At 35.9% G+C, this 17,990-nt stretch overlaps 1 protein-coding gene across 2 annotated transcripts in view; it reads left to right on the top strand.

The window, feature by feature from the left end:
- Positions 1–11,916, top strand: part of FBXO8 (F-box protein 8) — a 40,780-nt gene extending 28,864 nt beyond the window's left edge. For both annotated transcript variants that reach the window (XM_036423605.2, XM_036423604.2), the window contains exons 4-6: positions 5,588–5,706; positions 9,597–9,793; positions 11,283–11,916. In XM_036423605.2, coding sequence (XP_036279498.1) covers positions 5,588–5,706; positions 9,597–9,793; positions 11,283–11,470 — 504 coding nt within the window. In that variant the 3' untranslated portion in view covers positions 11,471–11,916. The remainder of the gene's footprint in view (positions 1–5,587; positions 5,707–9,596; positions 9,794–11,282) is intronic.
- The last annotated feature ends 6,074 nt before the right edge of the window (positions 11,917–17,990 follow it).

Here is a 17,990-nt window from a genome sequence, read left to right as displayed (position 1 = left end):
GATGTTGATATTTATTTGCAGAATACATATCCCTAGGTAAATTTTACCTATGCAAATTCTATGTGGTCTTCCCCCCCCCCCCCATCTTAACAAGAGAATGTGCTATGTGATTAAATAGGGGAAATGAGAACTGCTGGACCGAATAAAAATTAATTGATTTAACATTTTTCTTAGTAATTCTGAAACCACTATGAAAAAGAATAAATGGTATTAGAAGTCATCTTAATTATCGATGCTGTTATTTTCAAACAAGACAATGGGAATACTATTTGACCTATAGAGGGCTGTCCTCGGATGTGCTAATTATTTTTTAAAAGTTTTCATAACATATATTGTCTTTCCTAATTTTTATATCATTGCATTTGATGTGAAAATATTGCATTTCAATTTTTTTTTTATTTCACCATGGTTAAAATGTATACTTAAATGTTAATATATTAGTGTCATATTGGAAAAAAACCACATTAGAAATCTAGATTAAACTGTTTTTATTTTATAAGTTTCTATAAAATTTATACATTTTAGAATTGTTCAGGTTTTTTTGTAAAAGAAAATTAAATACACTGTCCATTTTGCTTTTTTTTTTATTATGTAATGCTCTAAGTACAGGTTTATTGCCTAAAATGTAATAGCCAAGGTACTGGTTTTTCACATTGTATACAATGGCAGATTTGAACAAAACTAGCTAAATCTAATTGTATATTGTATATCCTAAGCTGTTTATTAGGAAAATAAATTAAGGGTACTCCCTGGTATGCTACAGTGTTGTTTTATTAATGGTTTCCTTTATTGACCTGTTACACAGTGTTCCTGACAAGTGCTTGTGCTGATAGCCAGTATTTTAAATTCTAACAGTACTATTTTTAAATTAATACTTTTATTTTTAATAAAAGTTATAAGTTTACCACAAAAGCCAATACTTTTCTATTTGGCTTTGCATGCCTAATGTTTTAGAATTCTCTCTGATCCTAAATATATATTTTTAGTTCTGAACATATATACGATAAATTTGCTTGTGAAACACAACTATGGATATAGTAATTTGATTTTTTTAAATTTGCTTTTTTAAAAGGTGAGAGAACATAGGAGTATGTATGTAATAGAAGAAAAAAAAGTAGCTATATCTTAAAACATGAATTAGTATGTGGGAAGTCATTCTCATGGTAAGAAGAAAATGGAGAGATGCATTATATAGGTGACTAGCTCCAACACATCTTTTCTTCATTCTAAATTACTTCTTAATAATGGTTTTAGTGACTTGTTTGCTTTCTTGAATTATTTGTTTTTTGCCACCTAACAAATGACTTCAAAACAGCTCACTACCCTAATTTTATTATATAATTCTTGGTGCTACATTTGCATAACAAATTTTAGTGGAATACTATACTCTCTGCATCTAAGCTTTCTACTTGGACTTGAGAAGTCCCCATTACTTTTTTAAAAGAGATCTTGAAAGTCACTACTTTATTTTCTCTCAGTCACCAAATCCATGCCTTCTTTCCCATTTTTGTCTCCTTGGGCTATCTAAAAGGCAAAAGAAACTAGCCATGTTCTATGTGAGGCACTTCCATATTCTCACAATAGCCTTTTAATTTTTATTGATTAGGAAACCAAGGCTCCTGAGTAAACTGTTTATCTACACCAAAAAAAAGAGTAAGATGCAAATTGACTGTATCTTCGTCATGCCCACCAGCCAATCAGGAGTGAGTTTGCAAATTAACCCAACAAAGCTGGCAGGTTAGTTTGCATACACAGGTGCTGAGCGGCTGGGGGCAGGGCGGGATCCTTGTGTTGTCACCATGGCAACAACGGAGGCATTCTGCCCGCTCTAGGCTGCTCCAGGCCTCTGGGCTGCATGGAAAGGCAGAAAGGCAACTCCAGCTGGAGCCAAGGTGTTGCCAGCAGCCAGAGGAAGGAAGGCCCATTTTTATTTGAATCTTCAAGTGTTAACATAATCATTAAGTGGAAGAGCCAAAATTTGGTCCTTCTTAACACTATGCACCTCTTACTATACTACTGTGTTTCCCCGGAAATAAGACATCCTCCGAAAATAAGACCTAGCGCATGGAAAGATAAGACATCCCCTTGAAAATAAGACCTAGTGCAACTTTGGGAGAAAAAATTAATATAAGACACTGTCTTATTTTCAGGGAAACAGAGTATATCATTGCATTATATACTTTTCATTTCCAAGACCCTTACCCTCTGTGGCATTATTCTATTCATTACTTGTTCTCTTAATGAGTCTTCTTATTGAAAATCCTTAGTCTGTACCTTCAACCCTATTTATTTTCTTTATATATTATTAAATTGCCAACTGCCTACAGTACCTTTCTAGTTGTATCTATCAACATTTCTAATATCAACCACATCACTGTTCCAACTCAATGCCCTCTAAAACCTATGGGATTTTTGCTATCAGTTATTTTTTTCTGTCAGTCATTTCTCTCTGCATCTAAGCCAGAAACATCAGTTATCTTTGTCTTTAACTTTCACTTATCCTCTGGATTTGTAGCATATGAGTTTCTTTTTCATGGTTTTTTAAAAGATGTCCTTTGTGTTTCTATTGTTTTTGCACATGTTCAAGCCTGGGCAAGTTAGGTTAGATATTAAAGTCTCAAAACATATAATCCATAAAAAAGGAAATGACTAACAGTGTATTTTTATAATACACTAGAGGCCCAGTGCATGAAATTTGTGCATGGGCAGCGGGGCTAGCCCTCAGCCCAGCCTGCACCCTCTCCAATCTGGGACCCCTCGAGGGATGTCCGACCTAGTCATCCCTAACTGCCCTCCCCTAGGGCCTGGTCTTCCCCACCCCCCTCCCCCCAACTGCTCTCCCCTGCCTGGGTCCACCCTAATTGCCCTTCCCTGCAGGCCCAGTCGCCCCCAACTTCCCTCCCCTGCCAGCCTGGTCAACCCCAACTGCCCTCCCCTGCAGGTTTGATTGCCCCCAATGCTCTCCCCTGCTGCCTGTTTTGTGGTGGCCATCTTGTGTGTTGGAGTGATGGTCAGCCTGCATATAACTCTATTAGATAGGATAGAGCAGTTGACAAACTGCAGCTCAGGAGCCACAGTTTGCCAGCCACTAGGATAGAGGCCTGGTGCATGGGTGGGGGCCAGCCTGTTTGCCCTGAAGGGTGTCCCGGATCAGGGTGGGGATTTCCTTGGGGTGTGGGGCAGCCTGGGCAAGGGGCCTGTGGTAGTTTGCAGGCCAGCCACGCCTTCCGGCTACCCAAGGAGAGACCCTGGTATCTGGGGTTTATTTATCTTATATAATTAAAACTTTGTAGCCTGGAGTGGAGCCAAGCCTTCTGCTCGCTCCATGGTGGCAGCCATTGCTGTTGGGTTTATTATCTTTTATAATTGAAACTTTGTAGCCTTAAGCAGAGCCAAGGCAGGCCAGAGCTGCAGAAACTTGGCATCCTCCATCTCCGGGGGCAACCCTAGTCTCCTACTCTCTTCAGCTCCATTTTTGTTGGGATTTATTTATCTTCTATCATTGAAACTTTGTAGCATTGAGTGGAGGCCTGCCTGGGCCAGCAAGGGCAGGTGGAAAGCTTGGCTTCCTCCATTGCCAGGGAAACCCAAGCCTCCCTCCTGCTCTTTGCATGGCTGCAGCCATCTTAGTGGGTTAATTTGCATACTTGCTCCTGATTGGCTGGTGGGCGTGACTGAGGTACAATCAATTTCACATATTACTCTTTTATTAGAAAGGAAACTTGAGGTAGATACCAATGTTAATTTATAACTAAGGAGCATCAAATGATATTAAAATGATATTTATCAAGTAATTAGAGATTTATGTACTATTTAATGAATCATTAGTGTTTTTTATATTTTATATAAATTTTTAAGTAGATTAGAATTAGTTTTATATGTCTTGGATATTGATTTATAAGTAGGTATGAATAAATAATCTATTAGATAATATTTAATTGACATTTTATCTTTGAATCACTTGGATTAAAATTAAGCACTTCTGATATATTGTTGTTCTCTTAAATGTAGGAATTTTATTTAAAATGTTGACAATTTTTGCTGGGTGAATCAATTAATATACAGTCAACTCTCGGTTATTCAAACTAATGGAGGAAAGGATGGAACAAGCATTATTGTTTCTCTAGTCCTGCCCCCTCAGACAATTTCTGAAAGCTTCATTCCAAACAAATTATTCAAATTATTGGCTTTCCATCTTGCTCATGTGACATTCTCTAGCCTTGTATCCAGGGTGCAGTCTAAAATACAGCTTACAATTGAGTTGATAAAATTTCATGACATCACATTCTGTACTTTATATACACTTTTTAAATCAGTGCTGTAAGATTGTTTTTATACTATTAAAATACTCATTAGGGTATTATCTGATGCCTCATACAATTAGTTTTATATAAAAACCTTATCTTTGAATTATAATTTATTGATAATTATAACCTTTCAAAAGCATTACTTCATGGTACCAAGTTATAAATATTTTTATGAGAGGGTTTTAAGAGTCTTTTATAAAAATCTTACAATTTTCAATTTCTTAATTTGTCTAATATTTCTGAGCAATATGTGTTTATAAAGGAAAGAAATGCTGAAGGCATTTATGTGTGAAAACAATATGTTGGGTGTATATACTATGTCATTTTCTCTGTCAATTAACAACACATAATGTGCTATTATCCAGACATGAGCATTCGTGGTAATGCAAGTATCTGAATAACTGTGAGTTGAAATAAACACACCTGCCTTTTATTTCAATAATTGCACATTCAAATCCACATAAGGCAATTATTTGAATGTGACTTCCATATACATGAGAGAACATTGATTGGTTTTAGCGTTTGATTTTATGTTGATGTTTTGTCATTGTTTTAAACCTAAAGTAGATACAAAATTGTGGGTAATGCTTCTCTGGAAAACTTTGCATGCAGAGAAAAGGAAATTCAAAGATAAATCCTATGAAAACATAAATTGCTTTATTTTTATGTTTTGCATCAGTGTGTATTGGAGCTAAATTCTTGAAGAATATAGCAATGCTTAAAGCCAAAGTGAACAACCCAAAACTGCCCGGGAATTGTGCCCACTTTGCTTTAAGTTAAATAATTTATTTTCTTTCCAGAATCAAGTTGTTAGTCTTTCATTTGGAGAATCTTCTCAAGAATCTATTTCCTTGAAAAGTGTATTAGAACATGTTTCTAAGTTTTAAGAAATCATTGTGTGTGTTTTTGTTAGACAGCAAAAGTGTTTGTGATAATGCTTATTTTGAAGTCTGTATAGTAGTTTTTCCCTCCCCTCTTCAATACCCTCCTCTAATTTAGGCTGCATTTCTGTATAGTTAGTTTTAATTGACATGAGCTGGAAATTTTAATTAGGATTTCTTTAGGAGTCTTAACTTTGAATTTCCTACTTTTCATTGCATGTAAACTGTCAGCCACAGTAATAGTTTAAGTTCAAGTTCTAGCTTGTATTTTGCATGTTAAAGCTATACAAAGTCTATTAATGTTAGAAAGAATTTATAGCTATTGTTCTGCTATTGCCTAATTGTTAAATTTATAACTAAAGACTGATTTTATTTATGAGATTTGTATTTCTGCCTTAGGGAGTGAACTACTTTATGTCCAAGGGTATCCTAGACGATTCACCAAAGGAAATAGCAAAGTTTATCTTCTGTACAAGAACACTAAATTGGAAAAAGCTGAGAATCTATCTTGATGAAAGGTAAAAAAATAATAATAATAAGTTTTCATCAGAAATGAATTCAGTAATATTTTTTATGAGTTGTTTTTTCTTTAAAAAATATATGACAAGCCTGGCCAACATGGCTTAATGATTAAGCATTTACCTATGAACCAGGAGGTCACGATTCAATTCCCTGGTCAAGCTACATGCCTAGGTTGCAGGCTCGATCCCCAAGTGTGCAGGAGGCAACCCATCAATGATTCTCTTTCATCATTGATGTTTCTTATCTTTCTCCCTCTTCCTTCCTCTCTGAAATCAATAAAAATATTTTAAAATAATAGCGTAAAGATAGGGAAAATATTTTTATAATTTACAAGTCATATCTTTTTTAGTTTTAACTTGCCTATAAAGAAAGCAACAACAAAAAATAATCCCACTCATACATGCAAAATGGTAGCCCATCATCTTTGTAATAGTAAACCAAAAAAAAGTATTTTTGTTTTTTGTGGTTTTTTTTAAATACATTTTATTGATTTTGTACAGAGAGGAAGGGAGAGAGATAGAGAGTTAGAAACATCGATGAGAGAGAGTCATCGATCAGCTGCCTCTTGAACACCCCCTACTGGGGATATGCCTGCAACCAAGGTACATGCCCTTGACCGGAATCGAACCCAGGACCCTTTAGTCCCCAAGCCGACGTTCTATCCATTGAGCCAAACCAGTTTTGGCAAAACCAAGTATTTTTTAATTGTTGCAGCTCTTTTTTATTTTTTTTAATAACTAGCCATAGAACCTAAGTGTTTAGGTAACTAAAAGTTCTGAACTCTAAAATTGCCAATATGAAAATCAAATACACATTGTAATTATAAACTCACAAATCCTAATGATAAGAAATAGGTGTATGTTTTCAGATCAATACTGCACAGAAATGTCATGGACAACTTGAAAATCCTGAAAATGTGTCATTTAACAGTATGTTATACACAGAAATAATGCTGAATAGCTGCTCTGACTTAATAGTCATTAATTTGTGCTCTAAATCAGCAGTTGCCAACTGGTGGTCTGTGGACCACTGGTGGTCTGAGGTTCTGAAAGTTGTCAACAGCAGGTTGAAGGAAACGTTTGAAGCAGTGGCCGTCAATCACTGGTGGTCTGGGAGATCTGAAAGGTTGGCAACCACTGCTCTAAATTATGGTTATCAGTGGACATAAAAAGTACTGAAATGAGTCCTGATCAGTTTGGGTCAGCCTGCGGACTGAAGGGTCCTAGTTTGATTCCAGTCAAGGGCATGTACCTTGGTTGTGGGCACATCCCCAGTAGGGGGTGTGCAAGAGGCAGCTGATTGATGATTCTCTCTCAGTGATGTTTCTAACTCTCTAACCTTCTCCCTTCCTCACTGTATAAAATCAATAAAAAGAAAAGAACATGCTATTTGAAAAAACAATGCTGAGTTGACATTTAATGTAATATCACTGCTCTACCATTTTTTAAAATTAAAAGTCCCATACTAATCTAATGAATGGTTCAAAATGTATTTACCTTTTTATTGTAATTTTCAGAGTATTTTTTTATTTCTCAGGATTTTTAACAGAAATTTGCATTTATCATATTCTAGAAACTTTGCTAGAAAGTGGGATTATGCAGTTGATTGAAATATAATCTTTGTCTGAATAGTTTAATTTAAGTACTGATTACTGAAAGAAATCTCTTACATTAAACAAGTGTCATTAATTCTCTTCAACTTTAAATGCTAGGTACCTACGGATCAACAGCTTTTCTCTAAAGAACCTGATCTTTTTGTAAATATTTTAGGTTTGACAGATCATATGATGTCTGTCACAGCTACTTATAACTCCACCATTGTGTCATGAAAGTAGATATACACAGTACACAAACAAATGAGTGTAGCTGTATTCTAATAAAACTTTATTTATAAAACCAGGCAGTGGCCATATTTGCCTATCCCTGCCATAAGTAACTGGTAGATATTAAAAATTATCTATACTAATAAAAGATAATATGCTAATTAGACCAGGAGATCTTCCAGACTTTCTTCCAGACAAAGCCATGGTGGCAGGGCTGAGGCAGAGGTGGTTAGGGGCGATCAGGCCAGGAGGGGAGGGCAGTTGGGGGTGATCAAGCTGGCGGGGGGGTGGGGGCAGATAGGGGTGAGCAGGCCTGCAGGCAGGTGAGTGGTTAGGAGCCAGCAGTCCTGGGTTGCGAGAGGGATGTCCGACTGCCGGTTAAGGCTCAATCAGAGAGCAGGCCTAAACCGGTAGTCAGACATCCCCCAAGGAGTCCCAGATTGGAGAGTGTGCAGGCCGGGCTGAGGGACAGCCCCCATGCATGGAATGAAATTTGCACACCAGGCCACTAGTGATCATATAATCATGGTTTAATTGAGTAAGGATTGAAGCATTTTTAATTTGTCTATTTATTAGAATAGTATTGAATATATATGGATATATATATACCTAAGCGACCATTACAACCGAACAATCAAAACAACTGGTCAACCAGTCGCTATGACACACACTCATCACCAGGGAGCAGACACTCAATGCAGGAGCTGCCCCTGGTGGTCAGTGCGCTACCACAGCCAACCTTCCACGCACCCCCACCCCCCAAGCCAGCCAACCTCCCGTGGCTCCTCCCCCTGACTGACCAACCTCCCTTCCCCTGGACAGCTGGCTTACCTGATAGGCCCTGATTGGGGGGCAAACTGACCAACCTCCCAGGATTCCTACCTCCAACTGGCTGCCCCCCCCTCAATCACTGGGCAGGCCAAAGGACCCCACCATGCATGGCCTCTAGTAATTATTTAAACACCCCCCCACACACACACACACACTACATACACTGAGTGCCAGGTTATTATGATCTCTAAACGCATAATAATCTGGCTACTCAGTGTGTGTGTGTGTGTGTGTGTGTGTTTTAGAGGCCTAGTGCCTGAATTTGTGCATGGGTGGCGTCCTGCCAGCCTGGCCTATTGGCTGGCCTGCCTACTGGTCAAACTTCTGGTTGAGGGGACAATTTGCATATTAGCCTTTTATTATATAGGATATACACTGAGTGGCCAGGTTATTATGCATTCAGAGATCATAATAATCTGGCCACTCAGTGTATATATATTTATATAATTGTAAATGCCCTAAATATTTATCATTAGAATTGTTACATTCATAAGATGGGATACTGTGAAGCCATTAAAAAGGAGAGTTAGATTTATGTATAAAGACCGAGCCTTGGCTAGGTAGATAAGGTGGTTAGAACATTGTCCCAATATACCAAGGTTGTGAGTTTGATTCTAGTCAGGGTACATATAAGAATCAACCAGTAAATACATAAATAAATGGAGCAACAACTCAATGTTTCTCTCTCTCTCTCTCCTTTCTAAAATCAACAACAACAAAAAATTTAAGACAGAAAGCTGTTCACAATACATTTTGTAAAATAAGCAAAATAAAATTCTAGAGCAATAGACAGTATATGTAGACATTTTAAAAAGTGTGTATAAACAGTTATTAGCTCCGGAGATATACATTGATATGGAAGGTGAATACTCTTTATTTTCATAATTAAAAATTAAAGAATTATGTTGTTTATTTGGACTTAGCTAAGAAGGCTCTTGAAAAGTAACTACTCTTTATAATATTAAAATTTTATTTTTCATTTTATAATTAGAAATACTAGTTTTTCCTTGTTTTGTTATTCTATTTACATATAAATATAATTACATATATTTATATGTAAATAAATATATTTTTAAATCATTTAATTCCTTAAATAATCACAGTTTTTTAATTTTAAGAATTATAGGTACTTTATAGGATTCACTGATCTGGTACTCAATAATAAATTATTTTTATTTAAAAAATTATGATTAATAGAGAAAAGTTAACTAAAGCTGTGTCTTTTTCTTTTAGGAGAGATGTCTTGGATGACCTTGTAACACTGCATAATTTTAGAAATCAATTCTTGCCCAATGCACTGAGAGAATTTTTTCGTCATATCCATGCCCCTGAAGAGCGTGGGGAATATCTTGAAACTCTTATAACAAAGTTCTCACACAGATTCTGTGCTTGTAACCCTGACTTAATGAGAGAACTTGGCCTTAGTCCTGGTAAGAATATAGTGAATCCTTTCTCTCACTCCCTCTTTCAGGTAAAAACTGTAGTTTATGAGACATTTTTCTCACGATAGGGAAAAATTACAAATACTTATTTTACTGCTCATAGCAGTGACTACTTTAGTTTGCCATAGCTATCATTTACATTTATTTAATATGTTGTCTTAGGAGGAAAATTACACTTAGTTATATACATTTTTTAAAAATTATTCTTATTTAAGCATTGGTTTTTTTACAAGTCTAATTAAAACCTTGAGAAATTATTTGTCCTTTAATAACTTACATATTACATAGATAACACCTAGGATTTTTCTAATAAAATGTTTTAATACAACTAGTGTTCATTATATTTGTGTGTGCATAATATAGCCTGAGTCACTTACATATTTTTTCATGCGATATAGCTTTACTTATCTCTTCATATCAAAAGTTTTATTGTGCTTACCTTACTAAGAAGAGATTACAAAATATCTGTCATATGAAATTTGTTGAACATTCTCTTGTAAGACAATGTTTAATTAGCTTTTTTTTAAAATATATTTTATTGATTTTTTTTTTTTTACAGAGAGGAAGGGAGAGAGATAGAGAGCTAGAAACGTCAATGAGAGAGAAACATCGACCAGCTGCCTCTTGCACATCCCCCACCGGGGATGTGCCCGCAACCAATGTACATGCCCTTGACTGGAATCGAACCCGGGACCTTTCAGTCTGCAGACTTACCCGTCTCGGCTAATTAGCTTTGTTAAGACTGCATGATTCTGAAATATAAACACCACAGTAGTAGCAAGTAGTAGAAGCAAGCATCATGAACTTTGTTACTATTTTAATAATAAACATCAACTATTGCCCTAAGGATATATATATAAAGAAGAAAAGTTTTTTGTTGCATGTGCTCAGCTTTAGCCATCTTCCCTAAATATTTACTTTTGAGATTAATATGTAAATTCTATAGACCCTTAAAATGCCTATCTCAAATAATATTATTTTACTAATCTTATAAGTTGTTTAAATTTTATTTTCTAGTACAAAGTTAATACATTTTTTGTCATTAAAGATGCTTTCAAATTACAGTTTTATAAAAGCATATGTAAATAGATATGTGACTTCTTTTTAATGGGAAGATAAATATACTGACAGTACAAATATTTTATGGTGAGTTGAATGGAAATATCAATTTGAAAGCAAGATGAAAATAAAGCCAATTATGAAATTTTAAAATTTAGAGTTCTCAATTAAATCTTAAACTATTCTGAAGTTCTTTTGAATTGAAGAAAGTGCTGAATTGGTATTCGGTTAGGATAAGCAACCTGTTTGCCCAGGACACAGAATTTTCAATGCTAAAATTGGGAAAGGCCCAGGCAAGCTGGGATGACTTGGTAATGCTATAGTTAGAATCTAATCTTGATATCTTGAAATTATGAACATTTTTGCATGATATAATGCCTTTGGAACCACATTTTGAAATGCTTCTTTTTCCTTCCAGATGCTGTTTATGTACTGTGCTACTCTTTGATCCTACTTTCCATTGACCTCACTAGCCCTCATGTGAAGAATAAAATGTCAAAACGAGAATTTATTCGAAATACTCGTCGGGCTGCTCAAAATATTAGTGAAGATTTTGTAGGGCACCTTTATGACAACATCTACCTTATTGGCCATGTGGCTGCATAAAAGCACAGTTGCTGGAACTTTAACTTTTAACTTCAAACTAAAGCTACCCAAGGACTTATTTAGCAGATATGGGGGTTACATTAGTGCCAGTCTTTCTAACCTCTGTACACAATCAAGCTTGAGTGTACAATCTTGTTTTCTTTTCTATTTTAGTTTTTTAGTCATTTTCTTGAGGAACTAAAGAATTTTGCAGAATTTTTCTTAATTTTGCTTATCATGTTTTGCACAAGCAGAGCCATTGTCTGACACAGCTGTTGAAGAATGTTAAACTGACATTATACTCTAAAAGATGGTATATTTGTGTATTAGATTTGCCTGAAAAACTTTATTCACTTCCATTCTTTTTTAAAATACCATGTAATGTGTACATATTTAACTAGAGATTTATAATCATAATTATTTTATTGTAAAGATTTTAACTAAAACCTTTCCTTTTTCTCTCAAAACTGAGTTCTGAAATTATTTGATTCTGATATGAGATTATTAGTCTTTATAAAAATTGAATCTTACTTTGATACAAATCAGTACAGCTTCTCTTCCCTTTGAACTTTGAAGAGTATTGATTTGTTAGTATGCAAAATAGGCACTTATTTTTATAATATAAATTTATCACTTGACTTTTAATTTTTGAAACTTCTGAGTTAGTCAAGTCACTATAACCTTTAAACCATTTAGGATAGCAAAATACGTTGTTGTTTTTTTAAAGAAGATTTACATATATAAGAACAAAATATTATTATAACTTATATTTGAAGTAATTAGTCAAACTTTACTATTGTCCTAATGTTGATTTCTCTTCAGTATCAGTTGAGAAAGGGATATTGTGAATGATAGTAAATATTCTTTATTCTTTCATTCAGCAAATATGTCCAAGGGTCTTCCACATGTTAAGCACTGTGGTAGGTACTCATGAAACCTAGACATGGGCTCTGCCTTCACAAATGTTACATGGTTGGGTAATGAGAAGAGAAATACTGCTTAATGGAGAGCAAATGTATGAAGTATATCTTAATTAACAATTATTTGGTAATTAAAACACTTAACATTGGAATGATAAAGAATAGTATATTTGTATAGTAAGTCAAAAGTTCCCTAGAAATACCTGTAAGTGAAAAATATCAGCTTTGGAATGATACATTGTGAGATGGATAGAGCCGCTAGAACTGGAGGAGTAGAAACTCCTAATTAGAGGTGTGGAATCAGAGTTTTCTTCCAGATTTGGCCCTGAGTCAATATTAAAACTGAATGATGGACTAAGAATTTTCAAGGATAAATCATAAGGTAGTCAACTTGTGAAAGTCAAAGGGAGTTTTCAACTGGTAATAAGTAAGCATTTTCTAAGATTGTGAAGCAAATACCTTAAGTTTCACAGGTACATAATTTTGAATTCCATGACAAAACAATACTAATCTTTAACTTCAGAACTAATTAGTTAACTTCGAAACTATCATATGAAATTTTTAAACAACGAATAGTGTTAACATTTATTATTGTTTCTGTTTTCCAGTGCATGGCACTTTGCCCTCTCTATTTATCTCCTTCTGTCTTTCTGTGTACTCCTACCTAGATTCTGCAATTTAGATTTTACTGCATTCACTTCACCACATAGTTATCCGTCTCTGTCCATCAATCAGTCTGTCTTATTAATGTTTTGGATACAGGTCATAATAAGTTTCAGACATCAGTACATTTCATTTTTGAAGATTTCAACTTGAGTATCATTCACTAAAGATCAATTTTTTAGGATTTTTTTTTCCTTTTAGGTAAAATTGATATTTAACAAAATGCATAAATCTTAGATATACAAATTAATGAGTCTTCCCAAATGCACACACCTATGTAAAACAAACCTATCGTAAGATGTAACTCTACAAAGCCTATTTACAGTTACTATTGTACCACTACACACACAAACTTTGTAACCACATAGGCGTGTTTACCTCATTACCCTGTTATTTTATAGTTGTCATGTTTTATAAATAGCATGTTATATCATTTTATTGTGGAGTTTATAGTTTGTACAGTCACATATATTTTAAATAAATTAAGAAAAAATACTCTTATTTTTACCCACACCATCATTTCCAATGCTCTTATTCCTTTCTCTTCAGTAGTATCGGTCATTTCAACCTGACTAACTTTAATGTCTGTTATATTTCAGGCCTTCTGGCAGTTAAGTGTCATCATTTTCTTTTGTATATAAAAATGTCTTTATTTTGTTTTTCTTTTTGAAAAATATTTTTGCTGAATATATTTCTGTGTCAACACTTCCCCTCTCCCACACTCTTTGGCACTTTAAAGACTGTTTGATTGTTCTGCCCACCCCCTTTGTTTCCAATAAGAAGTCAGTAGTACTTAAATTGTTTTCCCCCTGTGCATCATAATGTCATTTTCCTCTCATTGCTTTATTTTGTAAAATAGTTTTTTAGCCTAATTTTCTCTTTCCTTCTTTATACATATGCTAGGCCTTTTGATGTGTCACATATTTGTGGTGTTCTGTAGACTGCCCCCCCCATTGGATTGTTTCTCTTGATCTATATTCCAGTTCACTTACTCTCTGATAATCATTATTTTAAGCCCATTCAGTGAGCTTTTATTCTTTCAATTACTATATTATTTAGTTCCAGAAATTTCATTTGGTTTTTATAATTTATACTTCTGTGCTATTTCCTACCTTTTCATTCATTACAAGCACATTTTCTCTTACAATCTTAAACATAGTTATAATAGCTGCTTTAATATCTTTCTGTTTATTTCAATATCGAGATCATCTCAGTGAGTCTTTCTTGATTGTTTTTTCTTTTATGAATAGATTATATTTTCCTTTTTCTTCATAGGTCTAGTAATTTAGATTTTTATCCTGGACATGGTGAATAAAATGCAGAAACCCTGGATTCTGATATGTTTCTCCAAAGACTGCTTTTTAAATATGTTGGCAGTTAGTTTGGCTGAATTTCTGTTGTAAGTTCTTGCTCCCTTGCAGTTGGTGGCCTCTCAAATCTCATTTTAGTTCTTTAACCTAGCTGCTGTACTTGGAATCTCTCCTGTGTATGCATGCTTCAGAGACCAGCCAAAAGTTTGGGGCAGAGTTTATACATGGACTTTAGGCTTTTTCTATGGTTTTTTCCTTGCCATTATTTCTTCCTTCATTTTTTGGCAGCAGCCAATGCCTCAACTCTGTTCTATGGTCCTTTAAGTCAGAAAAGCTATAGGCTCCTGTGGTACAGAATGGGGACTGCCCTCAAGCTGAGAACTGTATTGGGAAAGTCACTCACTGCTGTTTTCTTCCAAGTGTTCTCTGTTGCATCAGCCTATTTTAATTAATCCATTCATTTTTGCTGTTAATCCTCACCTGAATATTCCATTGCCTTTTTTTTTTTTTTTTTTTTTTTTGAGAGAGAGAGAGAGAGAGAGAACAGGAGGAGGAGAGACAGCAGAGAGAGAGAAACGTCGATGTAATCTATGTGAGAGAGATATTTTGATTGGTTGCCTCCCACAAGCAGGGGATCAAGCCTGTACAAGGTATGTGCCCTTAACTGTAATTGAACCCGGGACCCTTCAGTCTACTGGCCTAAGCTCTGTCCACTGAGCCAAACTGGCTAGGGCCATCAGCCTATTTTAGCTGGCTTCCCATTACTTTGAGGTAGTTGACATTTTTTGTACTGAGTTTGCAATCAGAAAGACCAACTTTATCTGGCCATTACTTGAAATGGAACCCTCTCCAATTGGACAGTATTCTTTTTACTACTTCCTATACTAATAAGGATTTGCTCTTAGTTATTTTTAAAATTAGGTAAGTAGAATTTTTTAAAAGGCCTGTCTTTGAGAAACCCTTAATAAGTTTTTACTAAATATTTGCTAAATTAGCAATTCATTGTTTCATAGTGGAGGACCCACTGCACTGGCTTTTGGGGAAGGCTGTTCATTGTAGGAGACTGCTTCATGTGTGTAGGCCATGACATGCTTGGGTTTTTCCTACCAGATGCCAGTGGCATCCCTGTCATTGTGACATACAGATAGTGTCCCAGTTTCCAGATGCCTGCTGGGGAGGCATATCCCCTAAAGTTGGGACTACTGGAACTTCCTTTAGATACAACAAACTTGTCTTTCTAAAGTACAAACTTCTGATACCATTATTTAAAGGCTTTTAATGCCTCCCTTCTCTCTACCAAATTAAATAAAGCCCTCTTAGCATGGCATATAAGACCCTTCATAATCTAGCCTTAGCTTTTCATTAAAGCCTCATCTCCTTCGCTGTAGTGTCTGGGCTATCTTCACCTTTTATACGCTGTTCTTTCTGTGATATCCTCTCCCTTCTGTATCTAAACTTCTCATAGTCGAAGATGCACTCCAAGTATATTTTCTTCCTCAGAGCTATCAAAGACTGCCTTTATCATACTACCACTGGTATTAATTGCTTCTTTGTGAACAGTAGCACTTTATAAATATATTATTATAATTATATTCTAACCTTCTACATCTCCAACTCCATTATCAGAATATGGTATTCTTAAGAGGTCAAGGATTGCTCCCAACCAAACTAGACAAGTGCAGAGGAATTGGAGAGGATAAATGAAAAACAAAATTTTAATAACACTGAAAATCTGTTAGATTTAGTGATTTTAGACAGTTTTCTAACATGAAGATCTGATTGTCTTATTATCAAAGACTAGAGGCTAGTGCATGAAATTCCCGCATGGGTGTGGTGCCTAAGCTTGGCTGGCAATCGAAACACAATGTCTGGTATGGAATGGCAGGTCCCAGCAGACCTCTGGGCCCTGGGCAGCATCTGGAACCCCAGGCCCCGCCCCTCCTCCACCTGAGTCATCAGCCCAGACCTGCTCCCCCAGCACCTGGGAGCCAGGTGGCAGCGCCACCCCCTGCTGCTGCTGGTCGCTGTCTGCAGCGTGATCAGTGGGGCGATCAGGTCCCGCTCCGCTTGCACCTGCCTTGACCTGGCACCACCCACTCACCTGCTCCACCATCCCATCGCGGTCCGCTCTCATCAGAGCCCATGGGGTGGCAGTGCCTCCACTGCCACCCATTGCCAGCATGGCGTAGCTGATGCCCACCATAGCAAGCAAACTCCCAGGCAAACTCCTGGTCTAAGGGATACTTTGTATATTAGGCTCTTATTATATAGAATTATCTGTCTTATTATCAAAGTAAGTACTAGGAAGCAACCAATGGAGAAATGGAAAAGGTAAGGATCCCAATTTTTAAATTTGAAAGTATCAATAGAACATTGCTTGACTGCAATTGGAGAATAAGATGAGTTCAAAAACAATTGGGGCCAAACATGTAAGATTAGGGTATCCTATAAAGTTATATGAAGTGAAGCATAGGGAAAAACAACTCTTCTAGGGCAGCAGTCTCCACCTGGTGGTCCATGGACCACTGATGGTCCGTGAGGTCCGAAAGGTTGGTGACCGCTGTTCTAGGGAACAAGTTGAGTTAAAAGAGATACTTGGAAAACACGGCATTTTAAGTTTTGATAGAGAAAAAGAAGTCAGGAAAGGAGGATTTATTGAAGCTGGAGACAGACAATTGAGTCAAGACAATCTCTTCAATAAGTGGTGTTGGGAAAATTGGACAGATACATGCAAAAAAAATAAAATAAAACTAGACTACCAACGTACACCATACACAAAAATAAACTCAAAATGGATAAAGGACTTAAACATAAGACGTGAAACCATAAAAAAAGAATCCACAGGCAGCAAAATCTCAGATATATGCCAAAGCAATATCTTCACTGACACTGCTCCTGGGCAATGGAAACTAAAGAGAAAATAAACAAATGGGACTACATCAAAATAAAAAGCTTCTGCACAGCAAAAGAAGCCATCAACAAAACCACAAAAGAGCCCATTGCATGGGAGAACATATTGGCCAATGTTATCACTGATAAAGGTTTAATCTCCAACATTTACAGGGAATTCATACAACTTCACAAAAGGAAGAAAAACTACCCAATCAAAAAAAAAAAGTGGGCTACAAACCTAAATACTTCTTTAAAGAAGACAGAAGGAAGGCCAAGAGACATATGAAAACATGCTCAAAGTCACTAATTATCTGAGAGATGCAAATCAAAATGATAATGTGGTACCATCTCACACCTGTCAGAATGTCTATCATCAACAAGACAACAAATGACGTGCTGGAGAGGATGCCGAGAAAAAGGAACCCTCGTGCACTATAGATGGGAATGCAGACTGGTGCAGCCACTGTGGAGAACAGTATGGCGTTTCCTCAAAAAAACTGAAAATGGAACTCCCATTTGACCCAGTGATCCCACTTCTAAGAATATATCCCAAGAAACTAGAAACACCAATCAGAAAGGATATATGCACTCCTATGTTCATCACAATTTACCATAGCTAAGATTTGGAAACAGCCTAAGTGCCCATCAGCAGATGAGTGTATTAAAAAACTGTGGTACATCTACACAATGGAATACTACACTGCTGTTAAAAAAAAAAACACTTTTACTATTTGCAACAACATGGATGGAACTGGA

Source organism: Pipistrellus kuhlii, unplaced genomic scaffold (genome assembly GCF_014108245.1).
Source record: "Pipistrellus kuhlii isolate mPipKuh1 unplaced genomic scaffold, mPipKuh1.p scaffold_m20_p_8, whole genome shotgun sequence".
Taxonomy (NCBI): Eukaryota; Metazoa; Chordata; class Mammalia; order Chiroptera; family Vespertilionidae; genus Pipistrellus; species Pipistrellus kuhlii.
Note: the sequence above shows the minus strand (reverse complement) of the source record. Positions and strands in the feature narration are given on the sequence as shown.